Below are 23,066 nucleotides of genomic sequence, written 5' to 3'. Positions count from 1 at the left end.
TATTTCAACTTCCAAAATATTTTTTCATTCAGTACTGTAAAACACATTATCCAAAGCTGCAAGTAACTTGCCAACTTTAAAGAGTTCTTATGTCTACAGAAGATGACGGTACTACGTGCTTCTGAAATTTTATGTTCTACCTATACCGAAAATTAATTTTGCTCATTTGTCTAGATGTTAGCAGCCTCTCAGGATTCTCATCTTCTGGCAAAACTGGTCACTGTGGTATATTCTTTACTCCAACCTTAGTTATTTTGATTCTGATTGCTGTTGGAAGATATCCTTTTTAACCAACTTCCCTATGCTAAGTGATCTGATTACACAGATTTTAAATGACTGACTGTTTCATATGAATACAGTATACTGTGAATGATGTTTTTTAAGTTCGCCACTCTTTGATAAGAAATGACAGCTCAGTAGGCATCATAATTCACTAGCATATTTTCAGAAGATCCATTACAATACCGTGCTGTGAGATAACATACACACTACTCATATATAGGTGTTCTGAGTAATTTTGATAAAAAATAAAAAGCAAATTGCTATTTATATTACATTGTACTGGAGACCATTTTTCTTAGTTTTTATGATCAATAGTTAACTTCATATATTTTGGGTGTACATTACTGTGCATATAAAATATTTTGAAAAGTACTGCTTAAACAGAATTTTACCATGTCTATACTGCTATTCCCACTTTCTTTTTACCTGATAATTACACTTTCAGTAACAGAAATGGAGAGACAATAAGACTAAGCTTGTACTACAAATGATCACTGATTATCACCATAGTTACTCTAAATTATGAGACTTTCACAGTTACTGTACTTTCCTATTTTAACACCTGGAGATCTACTTTCATCAACATCAGAAAACTGTTATTGATCTATTTTTGGCCACAGATGTTTTGGACTAGATAGTTAATATATTCTAACCACTACTGAACCAGTTCTTTTCTTTAAAAACTATGTTAACTTTCATCAAGGTAACATATTATATGCTAGTACCCTAAATCACAGTTAGAATGTAGGCTAACAAATGTTTACAACTGCTGACATAAAAACTAAATTGATGACACCTGTAAGCACTGTACAGTATTACATGATTTTCATAAAAATTGCCTATATTTGAGAACATATAACATTCAGCAAGAATATCGTACACAAGGACATTCGCTCTTACATACTATACGTAAAGTGTGTTCATGCTCTGACTCAAATGGATTTCAATTACTGCTGGTATTTTTTCTCATGCAACATTATAATTAAAGCTCACATGCAATATTTCTTCAACAAACTAATCCTTTCCAGTCCCTAAGTAAATATGCCTTTGCATCTATGCTTTTATACTAAACACAGATCAGAATTCCATACAAGTGATCACATATTACAATATCTTACAAGAAAAGGACAGATGTTATAATTACATTTACCACTAATGGCTGTTACAAAATTAAACATAACTACATCAAACTACTCATTCTGTGTGCTTTACTGCTAGTAAAATGTACATAACCAGAAATGAAGGAATGAGAAGTTCTATGATTATTTCTGAGACAACAGAAGGCATTTATGCAAAAGTAAAGAATAAGTGTACAACTGAGATAAAAAGACACCTTAGACAACTACAGAATAATGTATAAAAACTAGTTTACATTGAGATTAAAACTTTCTACAAAGAGAAATTAAGGAACCAGATAAAATGGTCACAAAACATCCTGCTCTGTGAATCCGAATTTTGTTTAATGACACTTAGGCTAAAGTGTCACCTAACACAATTATACAAAAAAAAACTTTACATCTAGCCATGGTAATTAAGTCAGAGACAATAGAGCTTTTTTTTTTCATTTTTGATGTCCAAGATTACCTAAAAGTTAATAAAATCAATACCAACTGATAATCTTTCAAATACATCCTTGTCCAACATTATCTAAAGATGAATAAAATTAATACCAATTGATAATCTTTCAAATATATCCTAAGTACAAAAATACATGCTAGCAATTACCATATGCTCGTCTTTAAAGAATCTCTAAGTCACAATGTCGAATCTCAGGGTGGCTTTTCTGAAAAGAAAAAATTCTTTAACTTAGAATATCTTCAGAAAGCATAATAATATTAAATGTTCAAAATTCTCAGCTTATACAAGCGTCCTGAGGGATTTTATCAAAACCCTGTATAACCCTGGTTATACAAGTATCATAGTTCCATTGAACATAAAAAAAAAATTCTTATCTAGTGAAATAATACATACAATTTCAACATATCAGCCTGGGAACATCTGGATTTAGATACTAACTATAAGGCCATATTCTTAAAAAAAACTTACTAAATTCAAAGTGCCATATTCTCGAGATAACTTACTAGGTTAAAAAATCTATACAGTATTCTCAAACAAAAACCTTCCTATATTCACAATGAACTTTTCTAGACAAACCCATTACATTTGATAAACAATTCCATTTCAATCCGCTTGTCAAAGAAAAACAATATGAGCTAGCTAAGTCAAATTAGTGCATGAGCATATGATACCTCAGGTCTCAGGTAGCTAATTGAACTGTACTTTGTATGAAGTACCTGCAACAGTGTGAAGTCATGAGGAGAGTAATTAGGTTAATGAAAAACAGTATCTTTGTAAAGAAAAAACTTTTTTTAAAAGCTACGCTTATTTCAACACAAATCCAGAACTATATCATTGCTTCCATTGCAATTAAAGCATTGCTGACACTCTGAAAGTAAAAAGGACCTGAAGGTATATAGGAGCTCCTAGATAAAGATGCATCAGGAAACTAAAAGCTCCTGGGAGACAGGGCAATTTGAATTGAAAACGGACCACAACACTTGGGTCAAAAGGGGAACTTTGAGCTGTGCTGTTATGAGATGGCTTAACACTGGCAAAATGAGTTAAGGATGACTCCTTGGACTGGAGGTATTGCAGAGCATAGGACTTCTAATGCTGACCTGAGGAGACCTGAGGTTGATTACAAGACCTCAGTCAAGAAGCAGGCCTGGAAGAATAGGATGATAAGATCAAAGCACCCAGGTTAAAAATGCCAGGTCTTTTAGTGGTGGAAGTGAGCTTTTCTCCAAGTCATGAACCAACTCTTCAGTGACAACATATGAAGCCACTGGTTAGTAACATGTGAATCAAAGTTTCAATGAAGAAAGCAGACTGAAAAAGTCATGAAAAGTTGCAGCCCTCTCCTTCATTATTATGTCCAAGGGAAAAGATGAAGCAACAAGCCTTGGCTGTGCCATCTGCTAAAGCAGATACACTTACTGGAAGCAAGCTGTCACCACCAAAAACCCACTCCTGCAAATACGTTGGTGCCAAACTCTCTTTGCAGAGTCTCCCATGTATCTACAGTAAACCCCGTATTTGCATTCTCAAGATTTGCGGACTTACGTATTCATGGATTTCTCTTTGGAACATATCTATGAGAAAGCAGATAAAGCTGCTAAATTGGCTTGTACAATCCCCCCAACTACTACGAAAGCACCCATATCAGACTGGCTAGCATCAGTTAAACCCTTAATTTATAGGGATTGGCAAAATGATTGGACAAATATACCCCCTCAAAACAAACTAAAACAAATTAAGAACGAAGTTAAAAAGTGGCATTCTTCTACCCAAAAGCAAAGAATTAATGAGGTTATTTTAACAAGACTCAGAATAGGACACTCCAGACTCACACATGGTCATCTGATGTCAACTCCACACACAAACCCAATAACTTGTGAAAGATGTAACATCCCAATAACAATCAAACATATCTTGATTGACTGTCCCAGATGGCATCATGAAAGAAAAACTTATTTACAAAATAAATCAATAAAGGATATTCTAGCAGAAGGTAATAACTTTCCAATTAATAATATCATTCTCTTCTTAAACAAAATTAAATTGATAAGTAAAATATAATCTTCCCCCTTTTTTCCCTCATTTTTTTTTCCCTCTTGATTTTTTTTCCTAATTCCCCCTTTTTTATTATATATTTATTTATTTAACTACTTAATTTTTTATGTACTCTTTCCCCCCTTCTTTTCCCAGCCTGAGAAGAACCCTAAAAGAGTTCAGAGGTCTGGTTAAACAAATCATTTATAACTAACTAACCATTATTCGTGGAAAATTGGCCCATTCGCGGTATTTTTCACTGAGAAATATTCACTAAATACTGTATTTTCATCTATTTTCATGACTAAATGCACTTTTTGTGATAAAACTATTAAAATACTCAGGTAATGCTCGAGTTACGATAATTCACCTTGCGATAATTCGATTTTGCAATGGGGTAAGCAATTAATACTGATACGACAATATTATCTATAAAATACTTTTAAATTTCACACAGGCACAGGCAGCAGCGTAATCAGGCAGTGAGAGAAACCAAATTACAATAGACAACTTTTCCTCCATCTCTTTACCCTATCTTCTAGTTAAAAAAGTAAAAGAGAATGATAAAAGTATTGTTAGTAATGTTATACTCTTGTGTAAATGCGTACAGCCATAAACAACTGACCAAGAAACTGTTGCTTTGCTTACAACCAAATCGAATAACAACAGCCTGGTTGTTATTTGTACGGTAATAAACAATTACCGTACGTTATGGCACAAATGACGTTAAGTAGAATAGGACTGATATGTTTTTACAATATACCCTTATTCTGTATGGATAAATGATTGTCAAGGAAATATACTACTAAATTTAAGCTGCAAATTGTAGCTGAAGCTGAGAAAACAATGTTCAAGCTGCTAATGACTATGCTGTACATTATTGTGCATCAGCAACATGGATAAAACTTGATCATAATTAAAATGGGAGCGAAAGTATTTTGATCAAAACTACTGCGCATGAAAGAACACATTACGGTTATTTTTACGCTGATAAATGATAAATACATAAAGCTTGTATTATGATGAAATCAAGTGAAAATAGCGAATGGAATCTTGAATTTTTTTTACACAAAATAAACGCCCCCAAACAGCCATCGTCATCTACTAATGAAAATAATAGATAAATTAATTTCACAACAAGACGTACTTTAGCTATATGTCGACTTAACCCTTAAACGCCAAGCCTCTATTTACAAAAGTGTCTGCCATATGCCGGCGGGGTTTGGGAGTTAGCGCCGAAGCGGAAAGAAAGTTTTTATTCAGAAAATCACAGCACGCTTAGTTTTTATGATTAAGAGTTCATTTTTTGCTCCTTTTTTTCTCATTGCCTGAAGTTTAGTATGCAACCATCAGAAATGAAAAAAAATATCATTATCATATATAAATATTGGAATATAAGACAGCAAAAAAAAATTTCATATATAATTGTATACAAATCGCACTGTGAGCAAAGCGGTTAAAGCTAATGAGCTATTTTTTTTCCGTTGTATTGTACACTAAATTGTGATGATTTTGGTATATAACAAATTGTAAAACAATCAAAGCAACACAGAGAAAATATTATCACAAAATGATGCATAAATTCGTAACTCGCGGACATAAAAGTTTTTTTCAAAAATTCACCATAAATCGAAATATTGTGTTAGGGACTTCCCATTTGTTGCAAAATGGAGGTAAATAATTGAATATTACTAGAATGTAAGAATTTTAGCTTACAATTACATTTTTCGACAATTTCGGTCGAGTCAAAGTTAACCAAAGGTTGAAATTTCGGCACTTATCGTGATTTATATGAAAATATTTCAAAACTGATAAAAGCTACAACCATGAGTTATTTTTTGTTGTATTTTACATGAAATTGCGCACATTTTTTCATATATAAAACTTTATGTAACGGCTAATATAAAACGGTGCAAAAATTACAACAGTGAGTAAAGAATTTCTGAGATTGTAAGAGCCTGACGCCGTCTCTGACAAACACGTGTGTGTTCATGTGTTTGTCGTCCATCGGAGTGGCGAGATGTTTGGCGTCTTCATAAACAGAAACATACACACAGTTTGATACAGAAGATTCGTTGGAACATTGAGTACATGATTAGAATGCTTGCATGGCATCAAGACAACAATGGTTAGGGAGAAACAGACAAAAATATTGTATGGTTGAAATCGCGTTCCTTTAGAGAAAGAAAACGAGATGCTCTTGTTGTCTTGTCCACTCCGATGGACGACGAACACACGAACACACACGTGTTTGGAAGAGACGACGTCAGGCTCTTACAAGATTTTCAGCAGAGTTAGCGCAGACGTAAGGGAAAAGTTTTTTTCAAAAATTCACCACAAATCGAAATATTGGGCTAGAGAATTCTTGTTTGTTGCAAAATGAAGGTAAATGATTGAATATTACTAGAATGTAAGAGTTTTAGCTTACAATTGCATTTTTCGACCATTTTGGTCGAGTCAAAGTTGACCGAAGGTTGAAATTTTGGCACTTATCGTGATTTATATGAAAATATGTCAAAATTTATAAAAGCTACAACAATGAGTTATTTTTTTGTATTCTACATGAAATTGCGCACATTTTCATATATAAAACTTTAAGTAATGGCTAATATAAAACAGTGCAAAAATTACGACAAAGTGACTAAAGAATTTCTGAGATTTTCAGCAGAGTTAGCGAGGACGTAAGGAAAAAGTTTTTTTCGAAAATTCACCATAAATCGAAATATTGTGCTAGAGACTTCTCGTTTGTTGCAAAATGAAGGTAAATGATTGAATATTACTAGAATGTAAGAGTTTTAGCTTACAATTGCATTTTTCGACCATTTCGGTCGAGTCAAATTTGACCGAAGGTTGAAATTTTAGCACTTATCGTGATTTATATGAAAATATGTCAAGATTCATAAAAGCTACAACCACGAGTTATTTTTTGTTGTATTCTACATGAAATTTCACACATTTTCATATATAAAACTTTATGTAAAGGCTAATAGAAAAGTGCAAAAATTACAACAAAGTGACTAAAGAATTTCTGAGATTTTCAGCAGAGTTAGGTGATGCTTTCTTTTGGGATAAGAAAGAAATTCGCGCATGCACAGCTGGGTCACGCTTGTAAACAAAACAACAGTGTGATCCATGAACTCCCAGCATCCCTCAAGGCGCGATTTAAAATTTTTCACAAACGAGGCCTATAGGTATTTTTACGCAAATATTTAAATAAACTTTTTGTAGTCGACGTATTTTCCATCCACTTGGCACCCGATAGACAACTTTTGTCAACATAAAATAGGTCCAGTCGGCGTTAAAGGGTTAAAAACACTTCGTATAACGAAAAATAACCTTGTCCCATATAAAAAAAGTATCTAGAGATACATTTACGCTAACTAGAAGCAAGTAAGTAAGTAGTATATCTTAGTTTAACCAGACCACTGAGTTAATTAACAGCTCTCCTAGGGCTGGCCCGAAGGATTAGATTTATTTTTACGTGGCTAAGAACCAATTGGTTACCTAGCAATGGGACCTACAGCTTATTGTGGAATCTTAACCACATTATGGCGAGAAATGAATTTCTATCACCAGGAAAAAATTTCTCGTTCTTCACTGGCCGCTTGGAGATTCGAACTCGCGACCATCAGAGTGGTAGCTGAGAACGGAACCCGCTCACCCAGCAAATAACTACTAGAAGCAAGAAAAGCACTCTGAACTGAATTAAATACAGCGAAATAAACACGCATAAACGATTTCCAAACCAAAACATTGATCGCTATGACCACAATTTATAATACAAAAGCAATATAAGAATATATACAATATTTAGGATACAGTGAATTAAGGCATAACATTTTAAAAGATCCATGGAGAAGATGCACATTCGTTATGTTGACATTTGTATAATATGATGTGTGAATAGAGTACAGTATCGTGTAGGCTACGTTACCGTATATGTATACAGTATACCATAGTGTAGGCTAAGCTAATTCTTGTTCGTTATTCAATTTCTCTTTGCATCGAATTATCATAAGTCGCTTTGCATGAACCTCCAGAATTAGCCGATATTAATAATTACTATACCGTGTATGTATAGAGTATACTTTATAGTGTAGACTCGGCTACCATATATATACACATGGTACTGAATACCCTAGTGTAGGCTAGGCTATGTTTGGGATACGTTTTGTTATTCTTGTTTTTTTCCAACAAACGATGGGTTTTTTTGGAACCTAACCCCATTGTATGTAGGATAATACCTGTATATGCATATTTAGTTTGTTTTTTGTCTGTTTGAACTATCAAAATAGGCAGTTCTAGAAGGATTCTAAGTATTCGCGGGTTTTAGCTATTTGCAAGGGGGTGTGGTACACATCCCCCACAAATACGGGGGGTTTACTGTATTGCTACTGCTATTGAGCAGGCTGGACAATGAGTAAGAGACTGGGGTGTCTTTGGTGATCAACTCCAAGGAGAAAGAAGGCAGCCTAACCTGTGAGCAGCAGCCTTGGTTTTGATAAAATTTGCAAAGGCACTGGTCTGGTAGAGGATGGTGATGAAAGCACTCATATGGCAGTCACAACTCCTGCTAGAATTGCAACCATTCATCAGCAACACAAGCACCTCATAAATGGCATCCAACGATGCTGCCGTAAAATATCTTAGGTCTTTGACCCTGATACCTCATCATACCAAAGGGGAATAACCGATGCATGTCCCAGACCCAGTTGAGGATTTCACTAAAGGAAACATGGTCTTGAATCCCCACATTACACATTACCTCAGCAGTTTTCTCACTAAAGTCTTCAACAAGTAATGCACCACCCTTACAGGAATCGGAACTGGCTCTTAGGAGTTTAGGACTGCTAGGGTTGTGAAAAGGTTTCCAAAGTCCAGAGGGTCCAAATGAAGGAGTCGATCAAAAAGTCATACTAGTTGATGGGCAAGCAGGAGTAGAATATGTATTGGCAAAAGTGAGAACTATCATTAGAGGACACTAATGAAGAAAAGACCATGAAATTCAATGTGAAAAAAATCACAAAAGAATAATTGAAGAAAGCTCATAATCTAAAATACTAATAACAGTTAAAAAGTGAAATTCTTTAAGTGCAAAACAATGAAGGTCTACTTAAACAAAAGCCCCACAGAGCAAAGAGCAGCTTGCCTTCGAGAATGCTGGAATATGGTCTTGGGAAAAGCAGTGGGGTATTTTATCTTTCATGATCTATCAGGCTGATGTGGCAGGGGAACACCTGGATTGAATAATGCTATTCATATTTAATGTCTGTAGAAAACATGCTTTATGGCTAAAACATATGTTTTATTATAGCTATTCTAAACTGAAATTCAAATTAGAAAACAATAATCCTACACCGTTCCAAAGGTCTGGGAGTCACTGGTGCTGTTCACTCATCGCCAGACACATAAAGTATGATTCAGTCTAGGAGCCAGCAGACTTCAAGCATGATTCAGGGACTATACGTACATGTGATAGCCTGAATGAGCTAGCTGATCCTTTTTTCCTTCTATGAGCAAATTTAAATGTTTAGGGTTTGAGGCAACTCATGAATAGTTGACTCAACAATCTTTAAGTTAATCATTATTATCATCACTGAAAAGGATTTGTTTTTAAACAAATCACTGATATAGGTTAGCAAAATGGGTTCCACTTGAAAATCTGTTGCTCTCAGGATAACTAAAAAAATTACATGAAAGCAGCCTAACTATCTGATTTTTTGGTTATCAAGTAAATCATTATACTGTATTCTGTTTGCACCATTTCACAGAAGGCTTTTCCCCAAAACAGCAAGCATAAAGATGATGTACCAAAATTGAGCACCAAAACCCTACAGTGTAAATTAAGGTTTAGGCATACATTTACCAGATAGGTCAATCCCAAAAATAAGGCACCACATTCATCTGTCTATTGCCCAAGATTCTTTTGCTGTCAACCACACAAATAAATATATGGCTACAACACTTTTATTCATATTTATTAGTCAAAAACATATCAGGGTAACTTATCACTGAAATCTTGGCAATATAGCTGTATATATAGCCCCTAAACTTGTCAGAAGCTATGGGCGAAGGAAGGGGGGCTGCTGGCCTTATGAAAAATGGCAAAACCTGATAAGTAACAAAGAACCTATGATACAGGGTACACCTGAAGATTCACGATTTCAGACAGCCATTAATAATGCCATACAATTTCTAGCCTAAGGTAACCTATGCTTTACATTTCTTTCAATTTTAGAAATTTATCCACACAATACATCACTTCTACAATGATAGCCTACTCAAGCATCATAATCATGTAGCTCATACATTAAGAATTCTGACAAACTGAGAAGCTGCAGCTATTAAATGAACAGCAAAACACTTGGACTGTAGTATAACATATCATGAGTACTAATGTTCCTGTCATTTGCACAGAAGAATGGATGTGAACACACTTAGTAAAGGAACAATCAAAACAAAGCACCAGGGGAGCAAATAATTTCAGGTGGAAATTATAACCATGACTTCCCTTTCTTTCTTTTTATCTTGTTTACAAAATCCAAAATGTTATACAGGTTGCAGTACAAGACAAGAATGACAGAAACAGCAGGTTGCCATATGCCAATAAAGCCATTCCCTCCTTTTGTGATGCAAATGCCAATGCTATGCACTGACAGCTTAAGAGCTCGCATATTGTTTTAACACTAGTTTTAAATTAAAAAAATAACTTTAACATGACTACCTTACATATCAGTACAGTATACAAGTTTTTAATGCATCTCCAAGCTTTGGGTAGATATGCTGAATAATTATAAAGGCAGACCATGCTTTTTCTTGCCCTTCTTTGCCATTTGTGAGAATCCAACTTTTTTTATTGCAAGGTCATACTGCATCAGAGTTTGAAAGTGCTCAAGACAAGATAAAGGCTCTCTTTCTTAACAATAATCGACATGTACAACCTCCTGTAATACCTTGCTGGTTGAATGAAGAACCATACTGTATTAGGTATCTTTCGTTTTGCCTCCTACATTAGTCCAGTACTGTAGGCAGTACTGTACTAATGTTCTGTGCAAAGACCTTGGCCCCCGTTGCATTACTTTTTGCCTTTTATTTCTCACACATTTCCGTATGTCTTACCCTTATAGCTGTCATACTGTTTCTTCTCTAACTTTCCTCAATTTTCAGATATTAAAACAGTCTTACGGTGTGCCATACAAGAATCTCAAGATGCAACTTGGCTGCCTTTTTAATTACTTAATAAATTAAGAAGTATAATGATATAACACACTACAATCAAGAGGGTTTATGCAGCCTCCTCTTAAATGAAAGTTTATTTTTATAATCAGACCATGATTTTTAAATAAATTAATACGTCACCAAATTATTCAGGAACCAAATTCATGAGGCTCTTCTTATAACTACCTTCAGATCCCCTTAAACTAAATGGTCACTCTCATTCTAAGCTCCAAAATTTAATGCTCTTCTGCCTTACAATTCACATTATCTACCATTTGAACCTGAATTATAATTATATTCTTATTCCCTGTCCCTTATGGAAAAATATACTCCTTTCCTTCTCCCCCTTTGCATGACTGTCCTCAATTTCCATCATAAATTTTTCTATTACCGTATTTGACGGCGTATAAGACACACTTTTTTAACAAAAAAAAAATGGCCTAAAAAATCCCCCTGCGTCCTATGTACATAATGTAGGCTCAAAATTTAAGAATTTTGGACGAAATTATACATGAAACATCACGTAGATGTTGTAGCCTAGCCTAACATTCGGTGTTATCCTAATAACCTATTAAAAACCAAAGTTTATTATAATTATTTATCATTATCACACTTACCATCACCGCAATTACTACTGCTAGTATTATAATCAATATCTACGTTGTTATTATCGATATTTTCATTAAAATGTGTTAATATCATTATCGTCGTCTACAGCGGATCGCCGCATTCCACATTTACAGACTTACAGTACGTGTGCTGCCACCTATTGGTGATTATCTCGAGAGCTTTACGGATAACAAGGCTTCGTTCAATTGGTAGTTGGCAATTCCTGCTAACATTCTCTTTACACATAACAACATGGCTTCGATCAATTGGTGGTTGACAATTCCTCCTACCATTCTCTTTAGGCATAATAACAAGGCTTCGTTGAGTTGATACTTCGTAACTCGTTTGCTAGCATTCTCTTTTAAGAATAATAACATGGCTTTGTTCAGTTCCTCACGAGACTCGAGCCGTTACATAGGAAACATTTATTGGATTTTACCACTTGATTGCATACTTTTATAATATAAAATGGATATATATAACATATATTACCGTAGATAACATCTTTATTAATGTTTTTGTTGATTCTGCCGGTAAGAAACAATGTTTACAAATGAATGTGTTGCAATCTACTGGTAAACCTATGAGGTAGCTTTCAGCAGCAGACGAAACATTCGATCGTAGTAAATGGCTGATTGTATAATACATATTTTGATAAATATAAATATGGTAAATAACTTCTTAATTAATGTTTTTGTTGATTCTGTTGGTAAGAAACAATATGCATATGATAACCTAATACTACAGTTTTTACTTACCAAAATCATATGAGCATAGGCTAGGGAAACCTTATTTTTTTTCCCTCAATGTCCTGCTGAAATTGGGGTGAGTCCTATGCAGACATGCGTCTTATAAGCCATCAAATACGGTACCCTCTCCTAGCTACAGTTGATTATCACCATACTGCATCATAACTTTAACCACTCAATTTGAATACAATGACTATTCTTCTTGATGCTAAAAAGAACTATTTCACTGTACAAGATACACTAATAGACAGTACAAAAACAAAATTTAATATCTACATTTTGTGACCTTAAAAATATGCACTGTACCAATTTTTTCAAGATTACATTAAATAAAATTGAATTACAATGACAATCTAAATTTATGACATAAATGGGCAATCATGACAGTGTTGAGGGTCAACAAAATATAACTTAAATTTCTTATGTTCTCTCCATTAATCATGCTAATAACTATGATATATATAAAAGTAAAAACATACCTTGAGAATTTTCTCAATGCGATCCACTTCTGCACCTAGACTATCAACAATATTTTCTCCATGCTTCAACATAAATGCTTCTAATTCTTCTACAGTTTTTATTGCCTGGATCTCCTGTACCGTAATAAAAAAAAAAAAGTTATTGTGATTACTTAAAATATATTTACATGTTATAATTGGAAGAATACACCAAAACTAATTCTTCTACAGTTTTTATAGCCTAGATTTCCTGTACCATAACAAAATAAAGGCTATTTAGATTACTTGTACTTAATATATATTTACGTGTTATAATTGGAATTATACACAAAACTCTGCAGCTTTTGTAAAAGACTGCTCAGAAATCTGCTGCAGTTTGTTGTAAACTTTTGAATAACAATTTTGTCAATATAGTACAGTGTGGAATTTAGAATATCAAAGGCTTATAGAAATTGGAAGATAAATTTGGCCATTCTTAAAGTCAAAGCAAAAACACTCGCATAGCATTAAAATCAAGACTAAGTACAGTACTGTGCTTCATTTGAATCTAGTCCTTTACACATATTCGAACAAGTAAACATAAAAACATAAGAATTAAGTATAAAAACTTAAGAATTAAGTACCTTAGTAACAAAAAATAATTAAAATTAGGACAATACCTTTAACAAAGAATCAAGATCTTGTTTGTCTAAATAACCGCGTGTCAATTCACGGCCATCAAAATCTACCTCTGCTTTGTATCGCACTAAGCCTGTGCCCATATCAATTCCTTTGACATCATAAATGGCACGAATCAGAACATCTCGCTCTAGCTCATCATTGATTTTCTGTAAACGATGCTGAGGGATAGATCTGGAAACACAAAAAATCATATGCATGAAGTTACATTTCAAAAATGACTATTAGAGAAAATACAATTTCTATATATTTGATATTTATTATTTTTCTAGTACAGAATATCAAAACATAATACAGTAAACGCCCCGTATTCGCGTTCTCACAGTTCGCAGACTCACGCATTCGTGGGTTTCTCTGTGGAACATATCTAGCCATTTTTCGCGGAAAATTCGCCCATTCGCGGTATTTTTCACTGAGAAATATTCACTAATTACTGTATTTTCATATAATTTTCATGAATAAATGCACTTTTTGTGATAAAACTATTAAAATACTCAGGTATAAGCATTTTTACAGGGTTTTTCTTGGTTTAAGCTATCAAAATGGGTAGTTCTAAGTGTTTTTAGAGGGGTTTTAAGCATTTGCGGATTTGACCTATTCGCAGGGGGGTGTGGGACACATCCCCCGCGAATACAGGGGGTTCACTGTATGAAGGTAACAACAATCAACTTCTTTAATAAAAGGTGCTGTTTCATCACAACCCAATTTATATATACATGTAAACTATTTACACAAGCAAAAGCATACTGTACAGTATATGGTTTTGTTCATGTCTTGAGTGCTCCCAGGTGAGCAGTCTCACTACACAAGCACATCTGGATCCTCAGGTGCTTCTAAGCAACCTTCCTCAATTTTTATGAACCTGCAGTGATTTTAAAAGCTCTGTTCACTTCCCTTGGAGGTTACTTCACAAAGGATCATCTTCCTGGCACTTATTACAAATTCATTTCCCATTTTTTCTTGTTAAACATCATTTACTTCCGCTCTTTTTCATTTTACTGCACTCAAGAAGCAAGAGAAGTCATTACTTTATTCAGCCTGTTCACTTTGCTTTTGTGGAATTTGGTAACTTTAGTGCTTGGTTTTCTAGGCCTCGCTTTAATAATTTGCTCTCTTATCTCTAGGTGGGCTATTTTTTTCAATAGTATTTTAGGTGTTCTTTAGGTGCTATATCTGGTGCAATTATTATATTCATTGCTGGCAACAACTGTACCTAATTTTATCTAATTCAGTTATTCCATCAATAGAGTGAGATTAATTCATTTTATTACTAATAGCATTTTCCATTAGTATAATGAATTGTTCTACTATTTTTTACGCCTAGCATTAAACAGCTTTTCTGTACTATGATGGTTGCGCTTTGTAGTGCTATGATTTTCTGCTTCTATTTTGTGTGCTTGACGATTTACTCTTCTTTGACCAGATGTATTTATGTGACCAAATTCTTGCCAATAAAAACATCACTGTGGGGGATGACCACATAATTTTTTGCCCAGCTATTGATAGAGTCTCCAAGAGCTTCAAGAGAGCAAAGGTTAGTAATAGCAGTGGGTGAAAGAATAGTATATCAGTCTCCTTTCACATCATTCTCTCCATCAAAAACACTTCTATGTCAACGTTTCCTTACATGGGGTTATAAATGACATGTATTTCTCCAACTGTCTTCTGTCCCATACTCTTTCTGACCAAACTTCTGTCATGTCTAGGTCTTCATCTGTCTCTTTTTTTTCAATGATTTCCTGAGCCTTCCAACAGGCCTTTGTTCCTCTACTTCCATATCTACTGCTTTTGGGATCAACTTTTCCCAATCCCTTCTCATCCCATTTCTAAACTACCTCAATCTTTTTTTCTAGCCTTTTGATACCATATCTCTCAACCAATTCCTCACTCATCTTCCCACCATAATACAGCATTTAATGTGAACATCCTATGATCACACCCTTTCAGTCTTCTTCTTTCACCTTGTCAGTACCTATGTTTCTGGTGCATAGATTAGCACAAATCTTGTGTACCCATCAAAAGTCTCTGCTCTCTAAATCAAGCATTTTTACTTACAAGTACTGTACTCTATTTATCTCTTTCCATTCATCTATGCTATGGCTACTCACTCTCAGTTCTCTCAACTGATCTCTTCACCTTGACAATGTTTTGGTCCTCAAATTTGCTTAGCATTTTTCTTTAAAGAAAATTATACCTCTACCACACTTCGCAACTCATTTTATTAGCCTGGGTTGCCTCCAAACCTTGCAATTTATTACTTTTGGATGGTGTCTTTACCTCAATTAACAAGTTCCCCTTGTCTAACGAGAACATTTTTGGTCCTCTCCTAAACAATTAACTATTTGTCTGCACTTAAGAGATGTTCCTGTCTTCAATATTGCCATAATTCCTGAATTATGTCATATGGTGTTAGCTAATACACTCCATGCATTACTTTTATTTTTCTGAAACTTTCTGCTTCTCCTTTTCAATATTTTTCTCCTTGGTCCAGTGACTGATCTGGGTTAAAAGAAGATGATGTGCCATTTTTGCTGCCAATAAACCCTTTGCATTAGTCTGTGCTATATTGCCATTTTCCATTCTCAAGGTAATTACCAGTGCTAGGGTTCCTCCATATATCAGCCCACCCCTAGAATCCATAGGCTGACCCTTGAGGCAGCTTCACCCTCAAGGTACTAACATGGCAAATCGTATTGTTATCTCATGGGTCCAAAGTTCCCATTGTTGGCTATGATAATGAACTCCAATCCCAACAATCTTATCCTTTTTCATTGTCAATTAGATCTTTTGTTACTATTTGAGCCGTTTTATGGACTTGCATATTAATGTAAAAGCTGTCTTTTACAATCTGACACTTTACTATGCACAGGTATAATGAAAGGTTTACTATTTACAGACACCACCCTGCTTACGAACAAGTTACGTTCCAGATGGCTGTTCGTATCTTGAATTGTTCGTAATTGGTTTTTAATATGTAGTGCATAATTTTTGTTGATGTTTACATTCCTGAGTTAATTCAGAAGTCACAGATTATACTATTGACACTGCATTTTAAATCATGCAGTATTATAAAGAATTACTTTGGATGCTAGAAGTGTAAAAAGAAGAAAATAAAATTCAGATTCATTCAACATTCAAAATGTAGTATTTTTTCCATGCTTTGAAAGTTATGAACTTAGTGAGAATTTTGTAGGAGCAGCGTCTAACACTGCAAGTTCATAAAATAAACAATGCACACTGCTATCTATTGACAAAAATACATACTAAACATTTCCTATAGGGAGGGAAAATACAGAACATGGAAACTGAGAGGAACTACAGAAAATGGGAATTCATCACAGAACAAGTTAAATCGGGTAGACACAAATAAGTAGGAATATTTTATGGGTATGAACGAGTATTCTCGTGATTGTAAGAAGAATACATGGTGGTTAATCACAAGAATTACTCAGGATTATCAGGGAAGGAGTTAAAGGGACAGGTTCTTCCTCTTCCTCATGTTCTTCTGTTCTTTGCAAAAATTCTTACTACCAAAATAGGCGTGTACAGCAAAATCTGAACCTGTGACCCTGTCTGTTCGCATCTACGAACGTTCTTAACTTGAATGTTCATCAGTAGGGTGGTGACTGTATCTAAAATACAGCAAAGCATTTGAACTGTCTACTATATTAACAGTATATGTACACCTGATTTCATATTTATCATACAATTAATAATGTATATTTTGTAATTATAGTTCCTTCTATATTTCAATGTATTTTACATACATATTTATTGATATGTTTACATCACATATTTCTGTTTCAGGTTGTTTGAAGGAGCAGCAGAAGATATAAACACTTTGCTATCTACTCTTCATGGTATCAAAATTGGCCAGTGTGATGAAGGAGAAAAGATTTTCACATAATTACAAGCACCTGTTTTCTCTTTTGATGTTATCCAGCATTATCCCTGCTTTTACAACTGTGCCTCCCCTCACTCACTTCTTACGTGAAAAGCTCACAACTATGGTGTATGAACATGGTAGGGAAGTTCAGTCAATTAGTAAAAGCTTTACCAACTACAGGCAGTCCTTGGTTATTGGCAGGGGTTCCATTCTGGGGGTGTGATGTTAACTGAAAATCGGCGATTTCTGGTGCTTTTTCGGCTTATCAGCGCTGAAAAGTGCCGATTTTCGGTTATCAGCGCCTCTGTTAGGTATGTATTGGCCCCAATACCCAATTATCAGCGCCGATAAGCGGAAATCGGCAATTTATGTATATATATTTCCAATGCTATTATCATTTACTATTTACACACTTATTGCCATTCTATTCTAGTGATGCATTGTTGTGGTTTGGCTTACTATCAATTTCCACATTCCTGCTGACACTTTTGGTACCTGCTTTGGAATCAAAAGTGGAAATTATGATGGAAAAGAAAAATATATACTGTACTAACTCTGCATCTTTTATTCACTACACACTGTACTCCAGCATAGTACCTACATTTACTCCACTCTTATCTTCTTTTCTTACTGTATAAAGCTGACAAGGATACTGTGATTGCATGTGGTAAGGAAGGTGACAACTTCTTAGCACACCACCTGGTCCCTAGTTAAGGTCTGCATGCTTCATGATCCTTTTGAGAGCTTTCCTTACTTTTAAGTATGTCTTATCCTCAATGTAATCATTTGTAACTTTTATAATCTTTATACAAAATATAATCAAATGTCCCGTGTACCCATATTTTCTGCAAGTACCTTGTGCGTAACTCGGGAGTCTAAAGGTGGTAATGAACATTATAGTTAAACTTGCTGCCGTCCAGCCCAGGCCAGCCCTTCTCACTGCTGTAAGTACGCAAATGAGGGTTACTTGGTTGGGGCTTTGAATAATACATAATGTTCCTAGGGTTGGGACTTGCTGTCTTGATCCTCTTTTGGATTTCCAACACTTTCAATTATACGAGCACACTAGTAAATGTAATATTCTTTCGCCTTCTAGTATTTTCCTCTATTCTTTTTTCTGTAATACATAGATCTGCCTTGGAGGAAAAAGGACATCTCTGGTACTCTGGGACACCTTAGATTGTGAAGTAGGTAGTGAGATGCTGGTGAAAAAAGAGCATCAACAGCCTAGATGAAATGGAAAGAGATTGGTGGACTGCTAGTCATAATTAAGATAATAAAGTTATGAGGCATCTGTAAGACCAGTATCAGATTACCACTTACAGTGCACCTTGTACAGGCAGTCTGATTATCAGCAGCATCAGTTAATGGTGTTTCGGTTTTACAACGCTAGGCTAAGACAATATAAACCATATTTTTGGCACCAGTAAGTGGTTTATCAGCGTCAGTAGGAGGTTTATTGGCATCAATAGGCGGTTTATCAGTGTCAATCGGCACTTACGGTGTCAAACCATTTATTACCATAATTATTGTGATGTTCCAGCTAACAACGATTTTCAGTTATCGGCACTCAGCCAGAAACGGAACCCGCACCATTAACCGGGGACTGCCTGTACAGTGCTCTAAAGAAATTACTGAAGGTTTTTTGCAGCATCCCTTCATCCCTAACTGAGCTGCTTTCTTTTTTTTTTCTCTTAATTTTTCCTTCATCTCTCTTCCTACATGAACATTCAACTTTTTCAACTTTATCTTTACCCTGCTCCAATTTCACTTCTTATATAAGATAAGATATGCAACAGATATGGGCACTTGAAAATGAAATGGGATTTTAATTATGACTATAAAATGCTGAGATCTATGGCTGTGAACTACAAGGATCATGATATAAATGAGGTTATTATTGTGAATTGTGGTATTTTAAGAGCTGGAAAATATACTGAGATGTCAAAAGACTGAGGAAGTTAACCCTCTAACGCCGAGCCTCTATTTACAAAAGTGTCTGTCGATGTATGCGTTAGGGAGTTAGTGCGGCTTGAAAAAAGTTTTTAAAAAAATCACAGCACACTTAGTTTTTAAGATGAAGAGTTCATTTTTGTCTCCTTTTTTTATGTCATTGCCTGAAGTTTATGCAACCATCAGAAATGAAAAAAAATATCATTATCATATATAAATATTGAAATATATGACAGCGCGAAAAAAAAATTTCATATATAATTGTATACAAATCGTGCTGTGAGCAAAATGGTTAAAGCTAACGAGTTACTTTTTTTTTTCTTTGTATTGTACACTAAATTGCGATGATTTTGGTATATGACAAATTGTAAAACGATCAAAGCAACACAGACAAAATATTATCACAAAATGATGCATGAATTCATAACGCGCGGACGTAAAAAAAAGTTTTTTCAAAAATTCACCATAAATCGAAATATTGTGCTAAGAGACTTCCCGTTTGTTGTAAAATGAAGCTAATTGCATATTACTAGACTGTAAGTGTTTTAGCTTACAATTACAGTTTTCGACCATTTCGGTCGAGTTAAAGGTGACCGAAGATAGAATTTTTTCTATTTATCGTGATTTATAAGAAAATATTTCAAAACTGATAAAAGCTACAACCATGACTTAATTTTTGTTGTATTCTACATGAAATTGCACACATTTTCATATATAAAACTTTATGTAACGACTAATATAAAACGGTGCAAACATTACGACAACGTGACGAAAGAATTTCTGAGATGTTCGGCCAAGTTACCATGCGGACGTAAGGAAAAAGTTTTTTTAAAAAATTCACCATAAATCGAAATATTGTGCTAGAGACTTCCAATTTATTGCAAAATGAAGGTAAATGATTGAATATTACTAGAATGTAAGAGTTTTAGCTTACAATTGTGTTTTTTTACCATTTCGGTCGAGTTAAAGTTGACCGAAGGTTGAAATTTTGGCACTTATCGTGATTTATATGAAAATATTTCAAAACTGATAAAAGCTACAACCATGAGTTATTTTCTGTTGTATTCTACATGAAATTGCGCACATTTTCATACATAAAAGTTTATGTAACGACTAATGTAAAACAGTGCAAACATTACGACAAAGTGACGAAAGAATTTCCGAGATGTTTGGCCGAGTTACCACAGCAGAGACGTAAGGAAAAAAGTTTTTTTTCAAAAATTCACTATAAATCGAAATATTGTGCTAGAGACTTCCAATTTGTTGCAAAATGAAGGTACATGATTGAATATTACTAGGATGTAAGAGTTTTAGCTTATAATTGTGTTTTTCGACCATTTTGGTCGAGTTAAAGTTGACCGAAGGTTGAAATTTTGGCAGTTATCGTGATTTATATGAAAATATTTCAAAACTGATAAAAGCTACTACCATGAGTTATTTTCCGTTGTATTCTACATGAAATTTTGCACATTTTCATATATAAAACTTTATGTAACGGCTAATATAAAACGGTGCACATTACGGCAACATGACAAAAGAATTTCTGGCGCGGATGTAAGGAAAAAGTTTTTTTCAAAAATTCACCACAAATCGAAATATTGTGCTAGAGACTTCCAATTTGTTGCAAAATGAAGGTTAATGATTGAATATTACTAGAATGTAAGCGTTTTAGCTTACAATTGCGTTTTTTGACCATTTCGGTCGAGTCAAAGTTGACCGAAGGTTGAAATTTTGGCAGTTATCGTGATTTATATGAAAATATTTCCAAAATGATAAAAGCTACAACCATGGGTTGTTTTTTGTTGTATTTTACATGAAATTGCACACATTTTCATATATAAAACTTTATGTAATGGCTAATATAAAACGGTGCAAAAATTACGAAAAAATTACGAAAGAATTTCTGAAATTTTCGGCCGAGTTACCGTGCGGACGTAAGGGAAAAGTTTTTTTCAAAAATTCACCATAAATTGAAATATTGTGCTAGAGACTTCCAATTTGTTGCAAAATGAAGGTAAATGATTGAATATTACTAGAATGTAAGAGTTTTAGCTTACAATTACATTTTTTTACCATTTCGGTCGAGTCAAAGTTGACCGAAGGTTTAAATTTTTTGTAGTCGACAGACAATTTTAGTCGACGTACGATACGTTCAGTCGGCGTTTAAGGGTTAAGAAATGTGACAAGAACAGTTAATTAAACAAAACAAAGCAGCAGCAGCAGGAAGACAAAGCCCAGGAAATCATGAAATGAGGGCATAAATAAAGACCTAGACATTATGGAAATTGAAGCATACAGTATACAACACACTGGAGTGGAGAGAATTTTATCTTTTGGTTTCCCATATGGAGAAATCTGCTGTAAGAACATTAATAATAATGATCATGATTGTCTATGGACTTCTGAATCAAAATATGGATTTGCTGAAATTTTCTTCAACTGAAATTATTTTGTAAATAAGATGATTAAAAGGGCCAACTATACAAAAAATAAATGAAAATTATTTACCTTGTGCAAACAAGAAACAATTATTCTTCTACTTAAGAAATAAAGCCCATAAAATTACAATGCAGTGTATAGCACTGTCTAGTAAAAGAAATATAATAAAAAAAATTAATGGGAATGTGAATGCTTACTTTCCGACTAGTGCTGCTGAATTAGTGTATATAATAAAGCCTGAGACACCAGCTAAAATTCCCCCAATAAGACAGCAACCAACTGCATCAGGGATGTGGGAACCAGTGAGAGAAGTCAGCCCCATGCAGCCCATGGCTACCATCACACCCATTACTGCTGCAAGATCTTCAAGGAGAACAACATTCACACTAGGGTCCTGACCTCGCAAAACTGGAAAACCAAAAAAAATGAAAGTTGCCTTACAGTAAATGTTACAACTTATTTGAAAAAATTAATAAAAATAAGGAAACTTAATCATTTTAAATCCTACTCATAAACTTACTTTTACATGTATGTTATACCATGGTAAAAATTATTTCCTTATAATCAATATTACTCTGTGACTAAAAAGTACATAGATTCTTTAAGAAAAGTTTCCTTTAATATTAACTTGCACATGAGCTGTAGCAATACAAGCTCATCTTGTGATAACAAACACTTTACCACATTTAAAACCTACTCAAAATGAAAAGATCTAACAAAGTATCAGAGAACTAATACAAGATTTATCAAAGATCATTCTAAAACATTGAAAAATTATTGATTCATGTAATGCACAGCAAACACTAAACTAGTAAACACTGTACTTGCTCACAAAGAAGATATCACTTATGAAGCAGTTTACTGAGACCATCAGATGATATAATACAATTATCAGAGCTTGCTCTAAGGAACTGTTCTTAAAGGAAAATAAAAAACTGGACCAAGGTTGAATAAAAAACATTTGATTGATAATTGAGAAGACCAATGGGAATGAATGAAAATAGAAAGCAGAAAGCAATACAATTGGGAGCCAACATTGCTGCATAAGGCAAACTAAATGCAATAACCACAGAGATCACAAAGGATTTAATATAACTGCCAACATAGAAGCAATAAAGTACAAAATTCTGACTCAGTGGCCTGGTTAACATACATTACATTCAATCAATCTGCAAGTCAAGA

At 34.3% G+C, this 23,066-nt stretch overlaps 1 protein-coding gene across 4 annotated transcripts in view; it reads right to left on the bottom strand.

Moving 5' to 3' along the window:
* Nucleotides 1–23,066, bottom strand: part of ZnT49B (Zinc transporter 49B) — a 70,761-nt gene that overhangs the window by 11,049 nt on the left and 36,646 nt on the right. For all 4 annotated transcript variants that reach the window (XM_067104428.1, XM_067104430.1, XM_067104431.1 and 1 more), the window contains exons 10-13: nt 22,082–22,292; nt 13,588–13,780; nt 12,950–13,063; nt 2,008–2,065 (exon numbers count right to left, since the gene is read on the bottom strand). In XM_067104428.1, coding sequence (XP_066960529.1) covers nt 2,021–2,065; nt 12,950–13,063; nt 13,588–13,780; nt 22,082–22,292 — 563 coding nt within the window. In that variant the 3' untranslated portion in view covers nt 2,008–2,020. The remainder of the gene's footprint in view (nt 1–2,007; nt 2,066–12,949; nt 13,064–13,587; nt 13,781–22,081; nt 22,293–23,066) is intronic.

Source organism: Macrobrachium rosenbergii, chromosome 5 (assembly GCF_040412425.1).
Source record: "Macrobrachium rosenbergii isolate ZJJX-2024 chromosome 5, ASM4041242v1, whole genome shotgun sequence".
NCBI classification, from domain to species: Eukaryota; Metazoa; Arthropoda; class Malacostraca; order Decapoda; family Palaemonidae; genus Macrobrachium; species Macrobrachium rosenbergii.
This window is presented reverse-complemented; position numbering and strand designations above follow the sequence as displayed.